The sequence below is a fragment of the Pinus tabuliformis genome, chromosome 3_1 (genome assembly GCF_031772625.1).
Source record: "Pinus tabuliformis cultivar Carrire ecotype Pingquan chromosome 3_1, CPIR1, whole genome shotgun sequence".
NCBI classification, from domain to species: Eukaryota; Viridiplantae; Streptophyta; class Pinopsida; order Pinales; family Pinaceae; genus Pinus; species Pinus tabuliformis.
Genome location: NC_142301.1, coordinates 850710105 through 850731560, shown reverse-complemented (window position 1 = coordinate 850731560; position 21456 = coordinate 850710105). Strand labels below are relative to the sequence as shown.

General features: G+C 42.0%; 1 protein-coding gene across 2 annotated transcripts in view; it reads right to left on the bottom strand.

The window, feature by feature from the left end:
• The window catches only part of CYP97A3 (cytochrome P450, family 97, subfamily A, polypeptide 3), a 173742-nt gene that overhangs the window by 81689 nt on the left and 70597 nt on the right, over positions 1-21456 (bottom strand). For both annotated transcript variants that reach the window (XM_089412075.1, XM_089412074.1), the window contains exons 3-9: positions 19101-19329; positions 8140-8211; positions 7922-8032; positions 7625-7816; positions 7372-7533; positions 7055-7150; positions 6821-6922 (exon numbers count right to left, since the gene is read on the bottom strand). In XM_089412075.1, coding sequence (XP_089268201.1) covers positions 6821-6922; positions 7055-7150; positions 7372-7533; positions 7625-7816; positions 7922-8032; positions 8140-8211; positions 19101-19329 — 964 coding nt within the window. The remainder of the gene's footprint in view (positions 1-6820; positions 6923-7054; positions 7151-7371; positions 7534-7624; positions 7817-7921; positions 8033-8139; positions 8212-19100; positions 19330-21456) is intronic.

Below are 21456 nucleotides of genomic sequence, written 5' to 3'. Positions count from 1 at the left end.
TTTCTTATGCAATCTTCTGAAAATATGTGTGAGTCCCCTGACGTTGATGCCTCTACATTACACCTTGCATATCATAAATTGGAAAAAGAAAAAATATCATTTGTATGCATTTTTCAGCCATAATTTTAGAGCAAACATCTAGCTTTTGCTAGCTGTTTTGTGCATCTTCAGCCATTGAAAATTGCTAAAATCTCATCTCTCCACATTATTCACTCAAGATGTTGGAACCCCATAAGCTAGCACCAAGATTGTGGCATTCTTCCATGATGTTGTCCCATTCCATGACCAATTTTCACATGCACCTATTGATTGACAAGTCAGCCTAGTAATTATTCATCCCCTTAGGGATGGAAGCACCTAATAGGGTCTTTGGATAACCTACCACAACTAAGTGTGGTAACTTGTCTACAAATCATCAACTAGAAAGACATTTGAAGGCAATGCTTGTGTGAAGTACTTTTGTGTCTTTTGCTTTAAATATGGTCCACTATGATACCTTTATGTTTACCTTACCAACGATGATGATCTCACTTGATCTTGAGGATATGTTTCAGATATTTCTCCCTAGGTACACATGATGGTCCCTTGAGCGATGGTTGAAACTTCTCCAACACCTTAATGAGGACATCCAGCCTAGCATGATGGCACTTCTACACATTGTTGTCACCACATTGACCAACTTAAGATGAGCATTGAACTTAGGATGGATCCAACACAAATGTTTGTCACCTTCTTTCTCTTTGGAAGCTAAAATGTTGCACAAAGAGGTCAAGACATTGCTAGGATTGATGAGTACCCCAGTGAGCCTAGGACATCCCCAGGCTGGCCCCGCACCTACTTGATGGATGTTGCCTTATTCTTGGACCCTATTGATGATGAGGATGACCTGTGATGGCTTTGGTGTTGGAATTTCTAAGTCTAAACCGTTAGAAACCCTTCATGTACTTTCTCATTTATTCCTACCTACTTGTTCTGTTAATTAACAAGTTATTTACCATGTAAATACTAGAAATAAATACAAGTACATGCTCAACACATTATAGATCATCAACTGAAGGAAATAGAAACAAGCACACAAGTGACACCGTTGTTTATGGACTAATGTCCCAGGAAAAACCCAATGCGAGAAAACCGGTGCAGCTATCTGAGGGTTTGATTTATTAAGCAGTTTCAAAATACAATCTGGGTGCCAAATCCGGATCACCCAACAGAGAAAAATCTCGGCAGTAGTACCTCTCTACTCGGAAGCATATATTCTGGCTAAAACCCCGAATATACACTCTGGCAGCGCCACAACTCCAATCTGCCACACGAAACCCCAGCGTCAGCCTCTAGGGAGTGTGTCAGCGTCTCTCTGGCCCAGCGTTAGCCCAGCGTCACCCTAGCTTGGCCTGCGTCAATCCTCTGGCCCTCTATGTCGCCGACGTTGGCCCTCTGAGGCATTGCGTAGCTCCTGGCTGCCTCTGCTTGAGCCCTAGTTGGCTCTGCGTGAACCCTTGGCTGCTTTTGCATCCCTCTCTCCGGCTACTGCATTGATCCTCCCGATGCTATCTCTGCCTCTCTTCTTTTGTATTCACTGCGCCTCAACTGCAACTCTGATCACTGTCTCAACTTTCTCAGCAAACCCAGCCCCAAAAAGTTGAAATCTTGATCTCTTGGTGTGTTCTCCAAGTGACCCTCAAGCTTCCTCTTATACTTTTCTTGTTGACAAATCAACGGCCGAGATTAAGTCCCTAATCAACGGCTAAGATTAGATCTGGCTTGATCCATGACTTTTGGACCATTCTAACACAGTTTTATATTAATTCACATTAATATTTTGTTTTTGCTAAGTTTAGACTTAGGGACTCCATTAAAAATATTAATTATTTTAATACCTCCCAAACTGTTTAGAATTTGCCCAAACCCATTTTGGCTATGGGATATCCCATGTGCCTTAGCCTCTCCACCAATTTTCATGGCTAGAGGACATCCAACGCTACCCGAAATCAACACTCCCTCTTAGCGAGGATTGTGCTCTAGCAATACTCCTCACTAAGTGTCACCCTGATCATCCGGCATCGGTCCCTGTGTTGATGCTAGCCCTACTGCCCATCATCTACACTGCTGCATCCTGTACTGCTACCCATGACCCTGCCACTGCCATTGTTGCATCCGTACTGCAACTTCCTCTGCGTTTGTGCTGCTACCCATGGCCCTGCCACTGCCACTACTGCATCTGCAATGCAACTCCTCTCATCATGTTGCATCGTGTTGCCCATAGCACTACCACTGCTCATTGTTGCACTGCAACTCAATTACTGAGAAGTGAGTAACTGATCCCCCAACTCTGACATCTTTGTTAGGCTAGAGACACCCTCGATGTTGAAACTCCCTCTGTCGCTGACAAGTGCTCCCTCTCTGACCTTTGCGCTGTCGCAACTATTCCATGCTTCTTGCACTGTTGTACACCTCTATGTGCCATCTTGCACTGGTGCAACACTCCCGTGCTTCTCGCACTGCTGCCTCACGTTGTCCTGGGAATCCTGCAGTGTAGCTCCTTTTGTCGCTCCATCTGCATCGGTCCCTACTGACATTTGCCAGTACTGCTACTCCTCTTCGGGGCTCCCGTAGCCAGGTGTAATCCAAGAGGTTGGGTACCTCAAGGATCCTGCCCCTCATCGCATGTAGTCCGTCTGACTACAACACGATGTCTCCCCACTTCTGCTCAAGTGGTGTGTGCGCACTCATGGCACAGTCATCGTCTGTCTCCACTTCCTTCCCTACTGGAGTACACTTTGCCTTGTTCCCCATGGTGATCTGAAAGTTCATCTTCTCTTCTCGATATTCTGAAAAACACTCCCTGATCGCCGTCATATGCCACGAGGCTCCACTGTCTATATACCATACTTCTAATGACGCAGCACTAGTCATACACGCCACTTCTTCTTCCAGCCTGGAAGCTAACATAGAGAAATCAAAATCTCTTTCTCTTATGCAATCTTCTGAAAATCTGTGTGAGTCCCCTGACGTTGATGCCTCTACATTTGACCTTGCATATCATAAATTGGAAAAATAAAAAATATCATTTGTATGCATTTTTCAGCCATAATTTTAGAGCTGACGTCTAGGTTTTGCTAGCTGTTTTGTGCTTCTTCAGGCATTGAAAATTGCTAAAATCTCATCTCTCTACATTATTCACTCAAGATATTGGAACCCCATAAGCTAGCACCAAGATTGTGGCATTCTTCCATGATGTTGTCCCATTCCATGACCAATTTTCACATGCACCTATTGATTGACGACTCAGCCTAGTAATTATTCATCCCCTTAGGGATGGAAGAACCTAATAGGATCTTTCGATAGCCTACCACATCTAAGTGTGGTAACTTGTCTACAAATCATCAACTAGAAAGACATTTGAAGGCAATGCTTGTGTGAAGTACTTTTGTGTCTTTTGCATTAAATATGGTCCACTATGATACCTTTATGTTTACCTTACCTATGATGATGATCACACTTGATCTTGAGGGTATGTTTTAGATATTTCTCCCTAGGTACACATGATGGTCCCTTGACGGATGGTTGAAACTTCTCCAACGCCTTAATAGGACATCCAGCGTAGCGTGATGGCAATTCTACACATTGTTGTCACCACATTGACCAACTTAAGATGAGCATTGAACTTAGGATGGATCCAACACAAATGTTTGTCACCTTCTTTCTCTTCAGAAGCTGAAACGTTGCACAAAGGGGTCAAGACATTGCTAGGATTGATGTGTACCCCGGTGAGCCCAGGACGTCCCCAGGCTGGCCCTACACCTACTTGATGGATGTTGCCTTATTCTTGGACCCTGTTGATGATGAGGATGACCTGTGATGGCTTTGGTGTTGGAGTTTCTAAGTCTAACCCATTAGAAACCCTTCATGTACCTTCTAATTTATTCCTACCTACTTGTTCTGTTAATTAACAAGTTATTTACCATGTAAATACTGGAAATAAATACAAGTACATGCTCAACACATTACGGATCATCAACTTAAGGAAATAGAAACAAGCACACAAGTGACACTGTTGTTTTTGGAATAATGTCTCCGGAAAAACCCAATGCGGGAAAACCAGTGCAACTATCTGAGGGTTTGATTTATTAAGCAGTTTCATAATACAATCTGGGTGCCAAATCCAGCTCACCCGACAGAGAAAAATCTCAGCAGTAGTACCTCTCTACTAGGAAGCATATATTTCGAGTAAAACCACAGATATACACTTCGACAGCTCCACAGCTCCAATCTGCCCCACGAAACCCCAGCGTCAGCCTCTCTCTTGCCCAGCATTAGCCTAGTGTCACCCTGGCTTGGCCTGCGTCAGTCCTCTGGCCCTCTACGTCACCCACGATGGCCCTGTGAGGCACTGCACAGCTCCTGGCTTCCTCTGCATGAAACCTAGCTAACTCTACATGAACCCTTGGCTGCTTCTGCATCCCACTCTTCGGCTACTGCACTTATCCTCCTGATGCTATCTCTGCCTCTTTGCTTCTGTATTCACTGCCCCTCAGCTGCAACTCTAATCACTCTCTCAACTTTCTCAGCAAACCCAGCCCCAGAAAGTTGAAATCTTGATCTCTTGGTGTGTTCTCCAAGTGACCCTCAAGCCTCCTCTTATACTTTTCTCGTTGACAAATCAACGGCCGAGATTAAGTCCCTAATCAACGCTAAGATTAGATCTGGCTTGATCCATGACTTTTGGACCATTATAACACAGTTTTATATTAATTCACATTAATATTTTGTTTTCCCTAAGTTTATACTTAGGGACTCCATTAAAAATATTAATTATTTTAATATCTCCCAAATTCTTTAGAATCTGCCCAAGCCCTTTCTGGGTATTGGAGATCTCATGTGCCTTAGCCTCTCCACCAATTTTCGTGGCTATAGCACATCCGACTCTAACCCAAATCAACACTCCCTCTTAGCGAACACTGTGCTCTAGCAATACTCCTCATTGAGTATCACCCTGATCATCCGGCATCGGTCCCTGTGCAGATGCTAGCCATGCTGCCCATCATCTGCACCACTGCATCCTGTACTGCTAGCCATGCTGCCCATCATCTGCACCACTGCATCCTGTACTGCTACCCATGGCCCTGCCACTGCCACCGCTGCATCCGTACTGCAACTTCCTCTGCATCTGTGCTGCTGCCCATGGCCCTGCCACTGCCACTGCTGCATCTGCACTGCAACTCCTCTCATCATGCTGCATCGTGCTACCCATAGCACTATCACTGCTAACTGCAGCACTGCAACTCAATTACTGAGAAGTAAGTAACTGATCTCCCAACTTTGACATTTTTGTCAGGCTAGAGACACCCTCGATGCTGAAACTCCCTCTGTCTCTGACAAGTGCTCTCTCTCTGACCTTAGCGCTGCTGCAACTATTCCATGCATCTTGCACCGTTGCACACCTCTCTGTGCCATCTTGCACTGGTGCAACACTCCCATGCTTCTCGCACTGCTGCCTCATGATGTCTTGGGAATCCTGCACAGTAGCTCCCTCTGTTGCTCCATCCGCATTGGTCCCTACTGACATCCGCCAGTACTGCTACTCCTCTTCGGGGCTCCCGTAGCCAAGCGTAATCCGAGAGGTTGGGTACCTCAAGGATCCTGCCCCTCATCGCCTGTAGTACGTCTAACTACAGCTCGATATCTCCCCACTTCCGCTCAAGTGGTGTGTGCGCACTCATGATGCAGTTATCGTCTGTCTCCACTTCCTTCCCCACTGGAGTACACTTTGCCTTGTTCCCCATGGTGATTTGAAAGTTCATCTTCTCTTCTCGATATTCTGAGAAACACTCCTTGATTCCCATCATATGCCACGAGGCTCCACAGTCTATATACCATACTTCTGATAATGCGGCACTAGTCATACACGCCACTTTTTCTTCCAGCCTGGAAGCTAACATAGAGAAATCGAAATCTCTCTCTTGTGCATCTATAAAAATGGCATAATGACATATATAATATATGCATTGTCTGGGTTCATTACATATCTAATGAATGACTGGAAGAAATGGCAGAATCAGTGATCAAATATGACCATTTTCATGGTTTGGGGCCAGGCCTCTCAATCTCTCCTTTGGGGTCGATATTTCAGGCCTGGCATGCATCTATTGCTCCCCTTTCAATCTCTCCTGGTGGGTCGATATTTCAAGGCCTAATACCGCTTATCTTCTGAAAATCTGTGTGAGTCCCCTGACATTGATGCCTCTGTGTTACAGCTTGCATATCATAAATTGGAAAAAGAAAAAATATCATTTGTATGCATTTTTCAGCCATAATTTTAGAGCTGACGTCTAGGTTTTGCTAGCTGTTTTGTGCATCTTCAGCCATTGAAAATTGCTAAAATCTCATCTATCCACATTATTCACTCAAGATGTTGGAACCCCATAATCTAGCACCAAGATTGTGGCATTCTTTCAGATATTTCTCCCTAGGTACACATGATGGTCGCTTGAGGGATGGCTGAAACTTCTCCAACGCCTTAATGAGGACATCCAGCCCAGCATTATGCCACTTCTAAACATTGTTGTCACCGCATTGACCAACTTAAGATGAGCATTGAACTTAGGATGGATCCAACACAAATGTTTGTCACCTTCTTAGCAGAATACTTACCCCCCACTCAAAATTTCTAAGCCAAAGATGACTGAAAAGAATGGTGCCAATGGTTCCCCCATAATGCTAAATCTGGGAACCATAGGCTCATTGTGATAAGAGAAAGCTAGTACAAAAGAAAAAATTTATGTTCAAGAAAATGTCTAACTCACACTGCATAAGTAAATACCTGAGCAAGAAGGTAGAAAGTCCACGTTAACACTGCTGCAGAAGTCTCATGTCCAGCAATCAGCATTGTCATAAGGTCATCCCGGAGCTGCTTGCTTGATACCTGCAGGAAAATGTTGTAACAAAGCATAAAAAGAAAATAGCAGCATTATTATGCTTTGGAAAACAATTATCAATCATATTAAGCAAATATTGGAACCATGACTGTAGATAGATAACAGTGCTGTAAAAATACATCATCTCCAGATGCCAAGAGAAAATGAAGGATGCTTGGATCTCGTTCATTCACATATTCCTCATGAAACTGTACATCTTCCTCCTCCACCATTCTCTGAATGCAACAAACATAACACGTTCCAAATTTTGCCATATTTCAGGGTTACATCATTCTAATTTGTGTAAAATTAAAACCAAGATCTAAAACTCTCAACCACCAACATCTTCTGTCCGAAAGACCTTCTTTGGTTATTTAACATTATAGTAGCAGGTTACCAAGGAAAGGCTTTTTAGCAAAATGGAATCCTATATATCTAAGCATAAGAGAAACAATACCTTGCATATGCTTATTAGATCATCAAGTACATCATTTATGAGCTTGAGAGAAGCTGAGACCTTCCTTTGCCTAGGAGAAAGATCTTTCAAGATTGGAATATTCCAGTATGGGAGAAGAGCAGTGCTGCGAGCTTCAGCTTCACGCAAAACATCATATACTGCCTGCAAATGCTCCATATAGGTAAGGCATGATCTATGATGTTTGTAATAATTTTTAGCTGAAACAAAACCAATCCACCTTGTTTAAACATACTTCAATAATGCCTGTATCATTTGACAATGAATCAAATTCATAGTTGAATACTGCCTTTCCAATCACGTCTAAGGTGAACCGAGAAAACAAAGACTCCATTTCTACATCCTCGCCATTGGTAGCTGCAGCATCCAATTTCTTGCACAGGTTCTCTGCAGCTCGTCCAAAAAGTTCCAGCATTGCTTCAACATACTGTGAGAAAGAAAACTAAGATGTAAACAGTCTATGAGGAGCATGTCGAACTTCTACACACACTGATATTAAATCATCATTCTAGAGAAACAGATGACCTCTGACCTTTCGATGCAATGCTGGAACAATAGCCCTTCTTCGAGTACGCCATACCTCACCATCGGCTGGTATAAGACCCTTGCCCATAACAAAGTCTAAAATTTCTGCCAGAATACCCTGCATATCCAAGATCAATACAATGGATGATCCCATTACACTCATTCTTGAGAGGAACAATCTACACAATTGTGTGCTTAAATTGAGACAATCACTAAATTAGTTACCTTGGAGTAAGATTTTGAATTGTCCTTTAAAATATGCTTTGCTACCATTGGATCTGAGACAATGACAAATGACTGGGAACACAAATAAAGGTCAGACAGAAAACATGTTTGAAGCTCTAAACAAATAGTAAATATGTCTTTTCAACGGAATCTATTGAATCCTAAAAGCTATTGCATACCAAATAGGGCTCACATTAAAGGTCATATTCATTTCCTTAGACATTTACATATATTTTATTTCAACGGTAACTTCACAAGATTCCTCCCTCTTCCCTGGAGGCTGGAATATCCAAATGGAAGATGGCTCAAAAACCAGCCACAATAGTGACTGGTAACTCCAACTGACTTGATCAAATTTGAACATATGGCCTCCATATTGACAACATGTCTTTTGAGCTGACAATCAACCAATTGAGCTAACCCTTCAAGATTAAATTGAAGGATATGGAGTTAGATTTTTATTCACTTATATGTGCAAGGGTCATGAGACTTGTTACCCACCAAAATGGGTAACCCCTTAGGAGAAAACTATCTCCTACATTTCATAGCCAGCAGGACAGCCAGCCAGCCAGCAGCCCCTAATAGCCACTATTTGACAATCATATGCCATGTGCCTCAGCCATTTGCATCAGCCATGTGCCTTTCACCATCCAGCATTACACTTGAATGAAAGTGGGCTGCTATTCAAAAGGTACTTTGATCATTTTACAATCAGGTGCTTATGTTTGTTTGCTTGGGGCATTTAGAAGATAAGGGGGTGATCTGAAAGATTGACCGATCTTGACTGTAAATTTGTTCTCTCACTTTACCAGGGGGTTAATTTTAGGCCCTAGTCCAGTGGGATCTGCCTTAAGGCCCTATGGTTATAGGAGGGGCACTACTTGGAAAACCCAGAATGAGATAGTGTGTTCATTATCCCCTATACCATACTTGACATTTTCCATCACACATTACACGCCCCAAATGCCACCTCCATTCTTCAGGTCTAACTTGTCATTGGTTCTTTGGGATTTGGCACCCACATGTCCACACTCCTTGAGTAGGGCGCAGAAAACTATTGCCCTGGAGGTTGATGCAACTAAAAGAATGAAAAAGCATATCATGGCCACAACGAAAGAAAAAGAAGAAAATCAAAATGCAAAAGATGGCCAGGTACATTAGTTAGCACATGGGCAAAAGCCTAGGATGAGCTCCACCCTCCTCATTAACCATCACTCAGTTCTTGAGCACACGATGGTCCTTCACATCAAAAGGAACCCTTGCATGCCCCCACCCTAATGAGCAATGAGTTGTCTCATCTTAAGGGGTAATAAAAATGTTAAATCATAAAGAGCAAGCTCTAACCCTTGAGCTATATGCAGTAATACAAAGCATTATCAAGAAGTAAAAGGCACACAAGAGGGGTGGAAAAAGCAAGTCGAGTAGGGTAACTCATGCCTCCACGATTGCTCCCTCCTTTACATTCATACACTTAGGATGTGGACACCCCATCAGTTGGTCCCCTTGACCATGGCACTTGGCCATGAAGCCTTTTCCCCTTCATTATCACATATTTACACTAACAACTATTGATTGAGGGGTTGACCATGGAAATGTCACTTCCCCTTGAGGTTCTGAAGCACCTAATAGGGTTGGCCATTAGCCACCTCCATCAAGGTAAGGAACACCTTTACGGGGCTTGGTCTACTTAAATATCGGAAGGTGATCCGTGTTTGAACTTTGAAGTATTAACATGCCCTTAACATTCGAGTTTGGTCCACTTAGATGTATATATGATCTTAGTCTTTGATGGATGGTTGTTTTCGATTGAGTTCATGTTGGTTTGTCAGGTGGTCCATTACAACCCAGACCTTGAGGGCATCCACTCCACAGGTACCTAGGCCTTTCAAAGAGATATATGACTTAGCAAATGCAACATTGAGAGAGATGAGCCCCCTAATAGCATGAACAAATGTTACATGCCCCAGAGCACCTTTAGGACCCAGGACGTTGGTCTCCTTTGACCTAGCATAGATGATTTCTTCATGATGACACCATTGGACCTAGCATGCCCTAAAGTTGGCCTTGACACAACCTGATGGGAGAGCCTACATGAGGATGGTCTCCCATTGAGATACTTGGGAGGGCTAGTTGCACCTGGAGAAGCCCTAATGCTAGAGAGAGGAGGCCTCATTTTGATAGTTAGAGACCCATGGAGCCCACATGATGGCACCCCAGCTACACTTGGGACCCCAAAAGAGGAATTGAGGTGGATTTGAGGGCATTTCCTTAAATTTTGGATAATATAGACACTTTGACACTTTTTCGCACCTCATCACACCTTGGCATGAGCCCTAAAAGGACATGGCATTAGCATTATTTGAGGGTACGACTCACACGTGTGGGTATTTATTGGTTATTTTGTCACTTAACTAGTGGGTTGGCTTGTAACCCAAGATTTTCTATGTCAAACTTGATTTAGGGGCTTCAATAGTCATAGATTTGCTGAGGTGGACCTCATATAAATAGAAGTCACAAGCCCTAAGCAATTTTGCCCTAGGCTTCAACTTGGGGCTCTTGTTACAGGCTTGTTGTCCCAAAATTTGATCACATTCATCTTTTCAGCCTTTTCTTGGACTTGTGTACCTAGATAAGCTTGTTAACATTGCTTATTCAAAAAACCCTAGGTCACTTGCGCCCTAGATAGGCCTTTAGAGGGTATGCTTAGCCTTGTTTGTGATAGTTTGAGCCCTGTCCTTATGTTGAGTTCCTCTCCTAAGCTTGTCTTTGTCACCTCCAAGCCTTAGACTTGATATATCCATTAGGTGACCTATAAAGGGAAGCCTCCCTTGTCGTGAGAATCCACTAAAGAGTAGGAGACGATGGTTGTGGTGATAGTGGGCCACACCTCATAGTGTTGTCACTTTGTCCAGACCTTGTCTTGTGAGGCCTCCCACAATACTTGCTAGATTTTGAGGCAACAAGAACATTTAATATAATCTCTCTAGATGTAACCATGTGTTTGACTTTGACCACTATGTTCATTTTTAGGGCTTGTTTATTCTTTGTTGTAGATTATTGCATTTTCAAAACTTTTCAACATTTACACATTATATTGACCCTATTACATCATATCATCATTAGCAATTACATAGAGAGAAAAATAGCATCTACAATGCAGCGGATCATAAAAGTACGGTAGAAGAAAAGCATGCACAATAGAGACACCAGGAGTTAGGTCAAAGACCAGGGCAAAACCCCACTAGGGGAAAACCCAACCAGATTCTTCTTCTATTAGAAATTCATCAATTGTTCAGCTAAGATACAAAGTACAAAATCATGAGACATCATTACCAATTACATTATGCCACCTAGGGCCAAGTCAATTCACAACTACGTTTGTGAACTGAACAAGACAAGTCCAAGAGAGTCGTTATACATTCATGTCCATATAATGCCATTGTCATACTAATTTGAGGTCACTATCAGCATTTGGAAACCTCCATATCAAGGGTCACAACCAAACTAGGTTTTTGTCATATCGTTTGCACTATCACTATTATCCATTACTGTTATCAAGGTCATTGTGCACTGTTATAGTCATATATCAAAGTCATTGCCATGTTGTATCAAGGACAATGTCAAGATTACTGATTAAATTATTGTCATACCATACCAAAGAGTCTCTCTGCCATACATTATCACACTCTCATGCCAGGGTTACATCTAGGTCACTTATACACATCTGGGTCGTGTGCTCCAAGGACTATTACATAGATTACAGTTATGCCTAGATCATTGTCATGTCTTACTGTTATATAGCTCACTGTTATTTCAGTCTTTATGACTTGTATGAAGATTGTTCCTTCAATGACATTCTTTGGAGTTGTGTTATATATAATCTTGAAGAGCGACGACTTATCTTTACTTGTCAACATATATAATTTTTTGTCACAAATATGCTGAGTAGTATAGATAAGTCATCGCTCTTCAAGATTATATATAACACAGCTCCAAAGAATGTCATTGAAGGAACAGTCTTTATACGAGTCATAGAGATACATTTCAAGTCACAGAGAAATAGATACGAGTCATGTGAAAATTTCATCTATCACGGCAACTGGAAATTATTTTCCTAATTGTTAATTTATTTAACAATTTATTTGTTGTTTGCTACGGAAAATACCAAATAATTCACACTGTGATTTTCACAAATAAACTGTGGAAGAAAATAGCGTTGGAAATTAAGAAAATACTAGCACGCACACACATATAAAAATGACACCGTTATTTTTGGACAAAAGTCCCCGGAAAAACCCAACTTGGGAAAATCGGTGCAGCAGTTGAGGGTTTTATTATTAAGCAGTAGTGAAATCTGAGTACAATAATCTGGATGTTGAATCTGGCAATCCTACATAGAAAAATACTGGCAAAAATCTAGTGAGGAATTTTCCTCACCCCACAAGCAAATCTAGCACTAAAGACTAGCCTCTGAAACCCTCTACGAATTGCTCTGCATGACCTTCTGTATAGGCTCTGCACAGGCTCTAATTCGTACAGCCAAGATTTCAATCTGAGTTGCTTCTTCTATTTGCTACCAACTCTGGAAACGCTTCTCCCGGCCTCTGCAAAATTATTTTACCACCGAAACACTGAAACGACTTCCTGAATCAGTGAATCGAACTACCTTTAGAGGCTACTACGCAGTCCCTGCGTCAGCCTCACTGTGGCTCTTCTACCTCTCTATAAATGCACTCACTGGATCTAGAAATCTTCCTCCAGCCTCATTGTCCCTACCCCTCACTATCTTTGCTTCCTCACTGAAGCTCAAACTCTCTTGCAACTGATTGCTACTACTTTGGAAAATCGAATTCTCCAAGTGACTCTGTTGTGTTGTCCATCACCACATCGATTGTTGAAGTTTCTAAGTCTAACAGTTAGAAACCCTCCATGTACTTTCGAATTTATTCCTTCCTACTTGTTCTGATTAATTAACAAGTTATTTACCATGTAAATATTGAAAATAAACACAAATACATGCTCAACGCATTACAATTCATCAACTCAAGGAAACAAAAACAAGCACACGAATGACATCGTTATTTTTGGACTAATGTCCCCAGAAAAACCCAATGTGGGAAAACCGGTGCAGCTATCTGAGTGTTTGATTTATTAAGCAGTTTCAGAATACAATCTGGATGCCAAATCTGGCTCACCCAACAGAGAAAAACCTCGGCAGTAGTACCTCTCCTTCAAAGACAGATGCTCCAGCTGAAACCCCAGATAAACACTCCGGCAACTCCTCAGCTCCAATCTACCCCACGAAAAACCCAGCATCAGCCTCTAGGCACTATGTCAACCTCTTTTTCCCTCTGCGTCAGCTTTCGTGGCAGTTCTCGGCAGTTCCAACTATTCCCGGCAGTTCCGTCTTCTACCCTCTGCGTCAGCTTTCCCGGCAGTTCCGGCTTCTACCCTTTGGTCAGCTTTCCCAGCAGTTCCAGCTTCTGCTCTCTACGTCAGCTTTCCCGGTGCTTTCGGCTATTCCCGACAGTTCCAACTTCTACCCTCTACGTCAGCGTTCCCAGCAGTTCCAGCTTCTGCCCTCTACGTCAGCTTTCCCGGTTGCTGCGCTGATCCTCCCAGCACTATCTCTGCTTCTCTGCTTTTGTATTCACTGCCTCTCAGCTGCAACTCCAGATCACTCTCTCAACTTTCTCAACAAACCCAGCCCCAGAAAGTCAAAATCGGATCTCTTGGTGTGTTCTCCAAGTGACCCTCAAGCCTCCTCTTATACTTTTCTCGTTGACAGATCAACGACCGAGATTAAGTCCTTAATCAATGGCTAAGATTAGATCTGGCTTGATCCATGACTTTTGGACCATTCTAACACAGTTTTATATTAATTCACATTAATATTTTAATTTCCCTAAGTTTAGACTTAGCGACTCCATTAAAAATATTAATTATTTTAATATCTCCCAAACCGTTTAGAATCTGCCCAAACTCTTTCTGGGTATTGGAGATCTCATGTGCTTTAGCCTCTCCACCAAATTTTATGGCTAGAGCACATCTGATGCTACCCCAAATCAACACTCCCTCTTAGCAAGGACTGTGCTCTAGCAATACTCCTCACTGAATATTACTCTAATCATCTGGCATCGGTCCCTAATGCTAGGCCTGTTTCCCATCATCTGTATTGTTGCATCCTGTACTGTCACTGCTGCATTTGTACGACAGCTCCCTCTGCATCCGCGCTGCTGCCCATGGCCCTGCCACTGCCACTGTTGCGTCTGCACTGTATCCCCTCTCATCATGCTGCATCGTGCTGCCCATAGCACCGCCACTACTAACTGATGCATTGCAACTCAATTACTGAGAAGTAAGTAACTGATCTCCCAACTCTGACATCTCTGTTAGGCTAGAGACACTCCCGATGTTGAAGTTCCCTCTGTCGCTGACAAGTGCTCCCTCTCTGACCTTTGTGTTGCTGCAACAACTACCTGCATCTCGCGCCATTGCACACCTCTTTGTGCCATCTTGCACTAATGCAACATTCACGTGCCTCTTGCACTGTTGCAGCCTGCTAGCCTCACATTGTCCTGGGAATCCTACACTGTAGCTCTCTCTGCCACTCCATCCTCATCCGTCTCTACCGACATCCGCTAGTCCTACTACTCCTCTTCGGGGCTCCCGTAGCCAAGTATAATCCAAGAGGTTGGGTACCTTGAGGATCCTGCCTCTCATCTTTTGTAGTCCTCCTGACTACAGCTCAATGTCTCCCCACTTTCGCTCAAGTGGTGTGTGTGCACTCATGGCACAAACATCGTCTGTCTCCACTTCCTTCTCTGCCCTTACTGGCACTGCCCTGGTCTCGGAGGCCTTTCCCTTGCTCTTCTTCCTCGGACACTGGGTCGCATAATGACCCAGCTCCCCACAGTGGAAGCATTTGACCTTGGAGAGGTCCTTCTTCCGCTTTTCTTGCTTACCCTCAGATGCTAGGGCAGCATCCACCTCCTCCTTCTTGATTCTAATCCCCTTGTTGTTGCTTCCCGTCTTGGTCACCCTCCTGATCTCTTCTTGGCGAAGAGCCGCCCACATTTCGTCCCAATCTAGAAGGGTCGCCCTGCCCAGTATGCTCTAGACAAACACCTCCCAGTCTTCTAAGACTACATTCAAGGTTGTTCTCAATGCTCGCCATCAACTCTGGATCTAGTGTGGCCCTTATGGAAGTCAGCTGATCTCGGATCTCCTTCAATTGACCTAGGAAGGTGTTGATTTGTTCTCCCTTCTACATCTGGTATGACCGCAGCTGATTTTCTAGGAGCATCTTCCTCTGCACAGAAGTATGCTGATACAACTTGGTCAGGGCCTCCCATATCTCTCGTGCCGTATTCTTCTTAGCAATATGTGGTACTATATGATCCTTGACCCCATCAAGAATGATACTCTTGGCCCTCGCCATTACTTCCTCATATCTGTCATTGTCAGTTGGATCAATTGGGACCGCTATCGTCTTCAAGGCGAAGTGCTTGACACGATTTCTGTCAAGTACGGATAAGATTCTGGCCTTCCAGACTACGAAGTTTGAGGCTCTGTCCAGTCTGTCCTGGTCTCTTACTCCGTGTAGTGCCATTCCACTGCTCTTCTACTTCCCTCCTAGAAGTTCTTGATGTGACTCCCTCTAAGCCTCAATTTCCCTCATGTAAATCCTTTTGTCGATGTCGAGATGACCCCTACTCTGATCATCTGTGCAACAGCATCACTGATCCGGATTTATCAACTAGAAACCCTCAGTAACAACTCCCTCCTCCTTGGCCTTGCCCTGTTAGGTATTGTTCTGACAACAGTACCCCACCAGCTCCACTCTGCAACTTATACACAACCTCTTAAACCCCAGCAACCTGAAGGTGAGAGCTCCTAAGCTCTACGCAGTCCCAGCACCGACAAACTAGCTCCCTAAGCCAACTGCATCAACCCTCCTAGCCTCTGCGTGGCTCTAAGTGAGCCTGTCTTTGCTTCCCTTAGCCTTTGCGCAGCCTCTTCTTGGCCCGAACTTGATGATGCAGGCACTGCATCACCCTTTCCTTGTTGTTTTGCTGCTAGGAACAGCTTCTGTCACTCGAGACAACTGTTTTTTGCTGCTGCTGCTGCTCTACTCGGCTGATGTCCTCAGTTCTCCTGTGATTTGCAACCACCCTCTGATACCATGTTGAAGTTTCTAAGTTTAACAGTTAAAAACCCTCCATGTACTTTCTGATTTATTCCTTCCTACTTGTTCTGATTAATTAACAAGTTATTTACCATGTAAATACTAAAAATAAACACAAGTACATGCTCAACACATTACAGATCATCAACTGAAGGAAACAAAAACAAGCACATGAATGACACCGTTATTTTTGGACTAATGTCCCCGGAAAAACCCAATGCGGGAAAACTGGTGCAGCTATCTAAGGGTTTGATTTACTAAGCAGTTTCAAAATACAATCTGGGTGCCAAATCCGGCTCACCCAACAGAGAAAAATCTCGGCAGTAGTACCTCTCCTTCGGAGACAGATGCTCCGGCTGAAACCCCAGATAAACACTCCAGCAGCGCCTCAGCTCCAATCCACCCCATGAAAAAACCCAACGTCAGCCTCTTCTGCCCTCTATGTCAGCTTTCCCAGCAATTCCAGTTGTTCCGAATTTCGCCCTCTGCGTCAGCTTTCCCGGCAGTTCCAGCTTCTTCCCTCTGCATCAGCGTTCCCAGCAGTTTCGGCTTCTACCCTCTGCATCAGCGTCCCGGCTGTTGCGCTGATCTTCCCGACGCTATCTCTGCCTCTCTACTTTTGTATTCACTGCCCCTCAGCTACAACTCCAGATCACTCTCTCAACTTTCTTAGCAAACCCAGCCCCAGAAAGTCGAAATCTTGATCTCTTGGTGTGTTCTCCAAGTGACCCTCAAGCCTCCTCTTATACTTTTCTCGTTGACAGATCAACGACCGAGATTAAGTCCCTAATCAACGGCGAAGATTATATCTGGCTTGATCCATGACTTTTGGACCATTCTAACACAATTTTATATTAATTCACATTAATATTTTAATTTCCCTAAGTTTAGATTTAGGGACTCCATTAAAAATATTAATTATTTTAATATCTCCCAAACTGTTTAGAATCTGCCCACACCCTGTCTGGGTATTGGAGATCTCATGTGCCTTAGCCTCTCCACCAAATTTCGTGGCTAGAGCACATCTGATGCTACGCCAAATCAACATCGATCCCTTCTTATATCTTCCTGTTGGGACTCCAACGGCCAAGATTAAATCTTAATTGATGGCTCAGATCATTTCTGAATCGATCCATGTGAGTTTCTAGAAAATTTTCACCTTGACTTAATTAATTCTAATTAATTAACCATTTTTCCTAAGTTTAGACTTAGGAAACATTAAAATATTGGTTAATAATCTAATTAAGTCATTTCTAGGTGGAATTTCCAGAAACAATTTTTGGGTTTTGAAGATCTCATGTATTCTAGCCTCTCCACCAAATTTCTTGGCTAGAACACATCCGATGCTACAAAAACTAACAAGTCATAGAGATTATGTGAGCCGCATAAGATAAATATGCAATGCACAGAACGAACCGCCAAAACATGAGCTATGGAGTTAACCACAAAGATTAGATTTGCAAAGCACAAAGAGTGTCACTATATGTAGGAGTGATCCATAGAGTAGATGCAGTCCACCACAGAATATTGTAATGCGACCTAGAGATTGAAGCAAGCTACTTGAATATAAATATAGAGCAATCCATAAATGCAAGATTTTAGATTGATGCCACGGAGTAGATGTGGTCCACCACTAAAACTATAATGTGAATCCGAGATAATAATGCGGACCAATAGAGCGAGCCACTGTAAGAATGCATACCAATACGAGTCAACTATTGTTGTGTATAGAGAGGCCACATAGAAATAAAATGAGCCACGTCGAACCATAGAGAGGCATGTGAGCCACAACAAATTATGTACCAATGCGATCCAAGGAAAGATGCGATGTCTCAGTACACAAATCAAACTACAAAGAAGGAAGCGATGCTATAGATAAGTGCAAGTCACAGAGTGGTAACAATCTGATCCATAGTAGATAATGCAAGCCACTTGATAATAGATGTAAGCCAATGAAACTATCCACAAAGAAAACCATATGAAACTTCTGATCACATAGATGTGATGATCGTGCTCTCAATTAGCCTCAAGAAGTGTCGAATATATAGGCAACCAATGAAAGAAAAGGGTGCCACAAAGAGAGTAGCCAACTTGTAAAAACAATAATATTTTCTCTCTTACAATGGAACCAACTTGAATTCCTGAAGGGAAATATAAATTTCGAATTTGCCTTTTGATAATTGCTTGCCCAAGGGTTTTGACACAACATATAATAATAGGAGGAGAACCCACACATTAATTAACAATATTTAATTTGAATTCTTCTTTAGGGCTTTTGTTGAGGCAGTTGGGTTTCTATGGGAAATTCATCCCACAGCTGCCCAAATTTCAACACACAACCTCAAGGTCTCCCCATGGCTCCAAGAAAAGCCCTCATCAAAATTGAACCTTGCCCCCTGGTGAAAAACTCGTCGCACCAATGAATCTAGACCCTTTGGGCTACCTACATACATATATACGTACAACAAAACTAGCTATATTTTTTACTTAATTTTAATTTAAATATCAATGCCCAATATCAGATGAATTTAATCTCTATGGGAATGTGTTTGGAAATGCCAGTGCAAAGAAATGAATGACAAGAAAATATGTGAACCCCAAAACATTCATGCAATTATCTATGTGAACGCATGTGTAGAGTCTAGATATGAACACAATAAGAAATGAATGACATTAAAATACAATGATGAAGCCCAAAATGTTCATACAAAACTATATATCCAACAGCTAATATATAGTAAATGGGAGTAGCTCCTCCTAATCTAAAATTTACCTTGGGACCAAATGTTAGCCTGAATACTCCACCGTAAGTAAGAAAAAGTCTATACAACGGAACAAAGAAAGGTTCTCCAACCACTGCTCTCACATCACCTCTTGCTTGTGGCATTTTTGAAAATCTATGAATCCTCCATTTCCGCTCTGCTGAAGCAATATATTTTGCAAATGCCCGGCCAGGGCTCCCAAATCTAACCAAAAAGCTTCGGATGTTCCGAAGATTTAATCTAGACACACCAGAAAAAACATAATCAAATAAAATCTTGCAATAGAAACAGACAAGTATCTCAAAATGCTTATTGTTTGTTTGCTTAAACATCCATTTTTGTTGATGATAGATTCTGACAACATGCACCCCCAGACTATTAGATATAATGAAAAAAAGGTATTTTGAGGAGGCTGAATTCAGGTTATGCTGAAATACATGAAAAGCAGTAAATTTACAAGAGAGGTTTCAGGTTTTAGATATTTATGTTTTTGACACAAAAAATTCATACTGGGATTATACTATCCAAATAATAACTTTAAAAAAATTACAGTGAAAAGAATGGGAAATGGAAATGATTATTCCAGAACGCTTTTCTCACGCAGTGCAAAGTGGCTAGAAGTTGACATTCTGGTTCAAAGATGTGAGTTCCTTTTGATTGTGCTCCTATGTTGAAAGCTCTCAAAAGCTTCAAATGGTGTTTTCAACCTTGTTCCCTTTTTATGATATTGTGAATCACTCAAGAAAGGATTAGGAATGATGTTGTCCTATGATAATAGTCCAGCACTAACAAAAAAGAGAAGCCTCTAAGAGAAACTGATAGTAAAGCGAAAACTTTGAATAATCCAGAGGATGCTAATAACAGAAGATAGCAAAACAGAAGTTCAAACTGCAGTTTAAAGTTGAAATTGCCTCTAGAAAAATAGTGACTACCCTTGTTGCGGCAAGCTTACTCTCAACCAGTATTATGGGTTCATCAATGATAATAAAAAAATGGTGTCAAATAAGTCTTCTTATTTCAACATAAATAACACAGTCTCTGCTACGTGTCAGAAAAGCTAAATGAAAGGTTACACCAAAGTATTTATAAGCATTTTCTTTCGATATCTAACATGGCACACCACAGAAAACTTGCAAAGTATTTGAATATAGATGTTGTAGGAAATTAGGGTGCATACTGCAGTGTCCTAGAGTAATTTATCTTCCTAGGGTTTCAGCAGAAAAATCAATAGGGTTCATACATTCACACAATAGCAAACATCTCTTCATAAAATACACAGTTTTATTTTGCAATAGCAATAGTAGACAGTCAATAATATGATATTAAGCCACCATGACAGAGCTGATCTGTTCAAGAAAATCCAGTAATACACTTAATTCCTATGTTGCACGAGTTTTTGGAAGGTTGGAATGTTGGGAACTTGGGTAAGGGTGTCCGGAATGGCTAGAGGTTTCCCCAAAATTTCCAGGAAATGGCTAATTGGGAGCAGTAGGATTATATAATAATAAAAAAATTAAAAATTAAAAATATAATTAAAAAATGCTTTTTTAATTATATAATTTATATAATAATCAAAATATTCAAATATTAAAATCAATTTAAAATTTTAATTCATTATATGAATATCAAATTTTAAAATGAAAGTTTGAAAATGTAAATGATTCAAGGGACACTTTTGAATTTAAGAAACATAGTGAAAATCAAAGAACTCGTCATATTAATATTCATATTGCTAGCATGCCCAATGTAGTACATAGTAAAAAACTGGCAAATGCCCAAAGTGGCAAAGTAATAAATGGTCCAAAAATGCTCAAAGGCCAAAACATAACATTAAAGACTAAAAGCCCCAAGGGTTAGCTCAGTTGGTCAAAATCATTGCCTCGCCATCGGGAGGTCACAGGGTTCATTCTCCTCGAAGCCCTTGGGTTTAGGGCTTGCTAGTAGGCCGAGGGGCGTCAACCCAGATTTTTCTGTGGATGTAGCGCCACCCGTTGACCAGGGTGTCCGTGAACCACTCTCCAAAAAAAAAACATTAAAAACTAAAGTTGAAGATGATCATAAAGTGCAATCTTCAGCATCAAGACTATCCATATAACCTTGAGCCTCGCTAAGCACTCCAATTCCATCATCACCATCATCAATATCAAGATCACCTGCAATGCTACCCAAAGGTATGCCAACTAAACCTGCATCTGGTGAAGGATTATCCTCATCATCATCAATCTGAGAAGCATCCTCAGCATCAACATCCCATCTTGCTGCAGGGCCCTCTAAATACTCAGGTAGCTTCCTTGAGCGAAGTCGAAGACTACTATGCATATAAACCAATTTCTCTGCTCTCTTAGAGGTAAGCCTATTCCTCTTAAC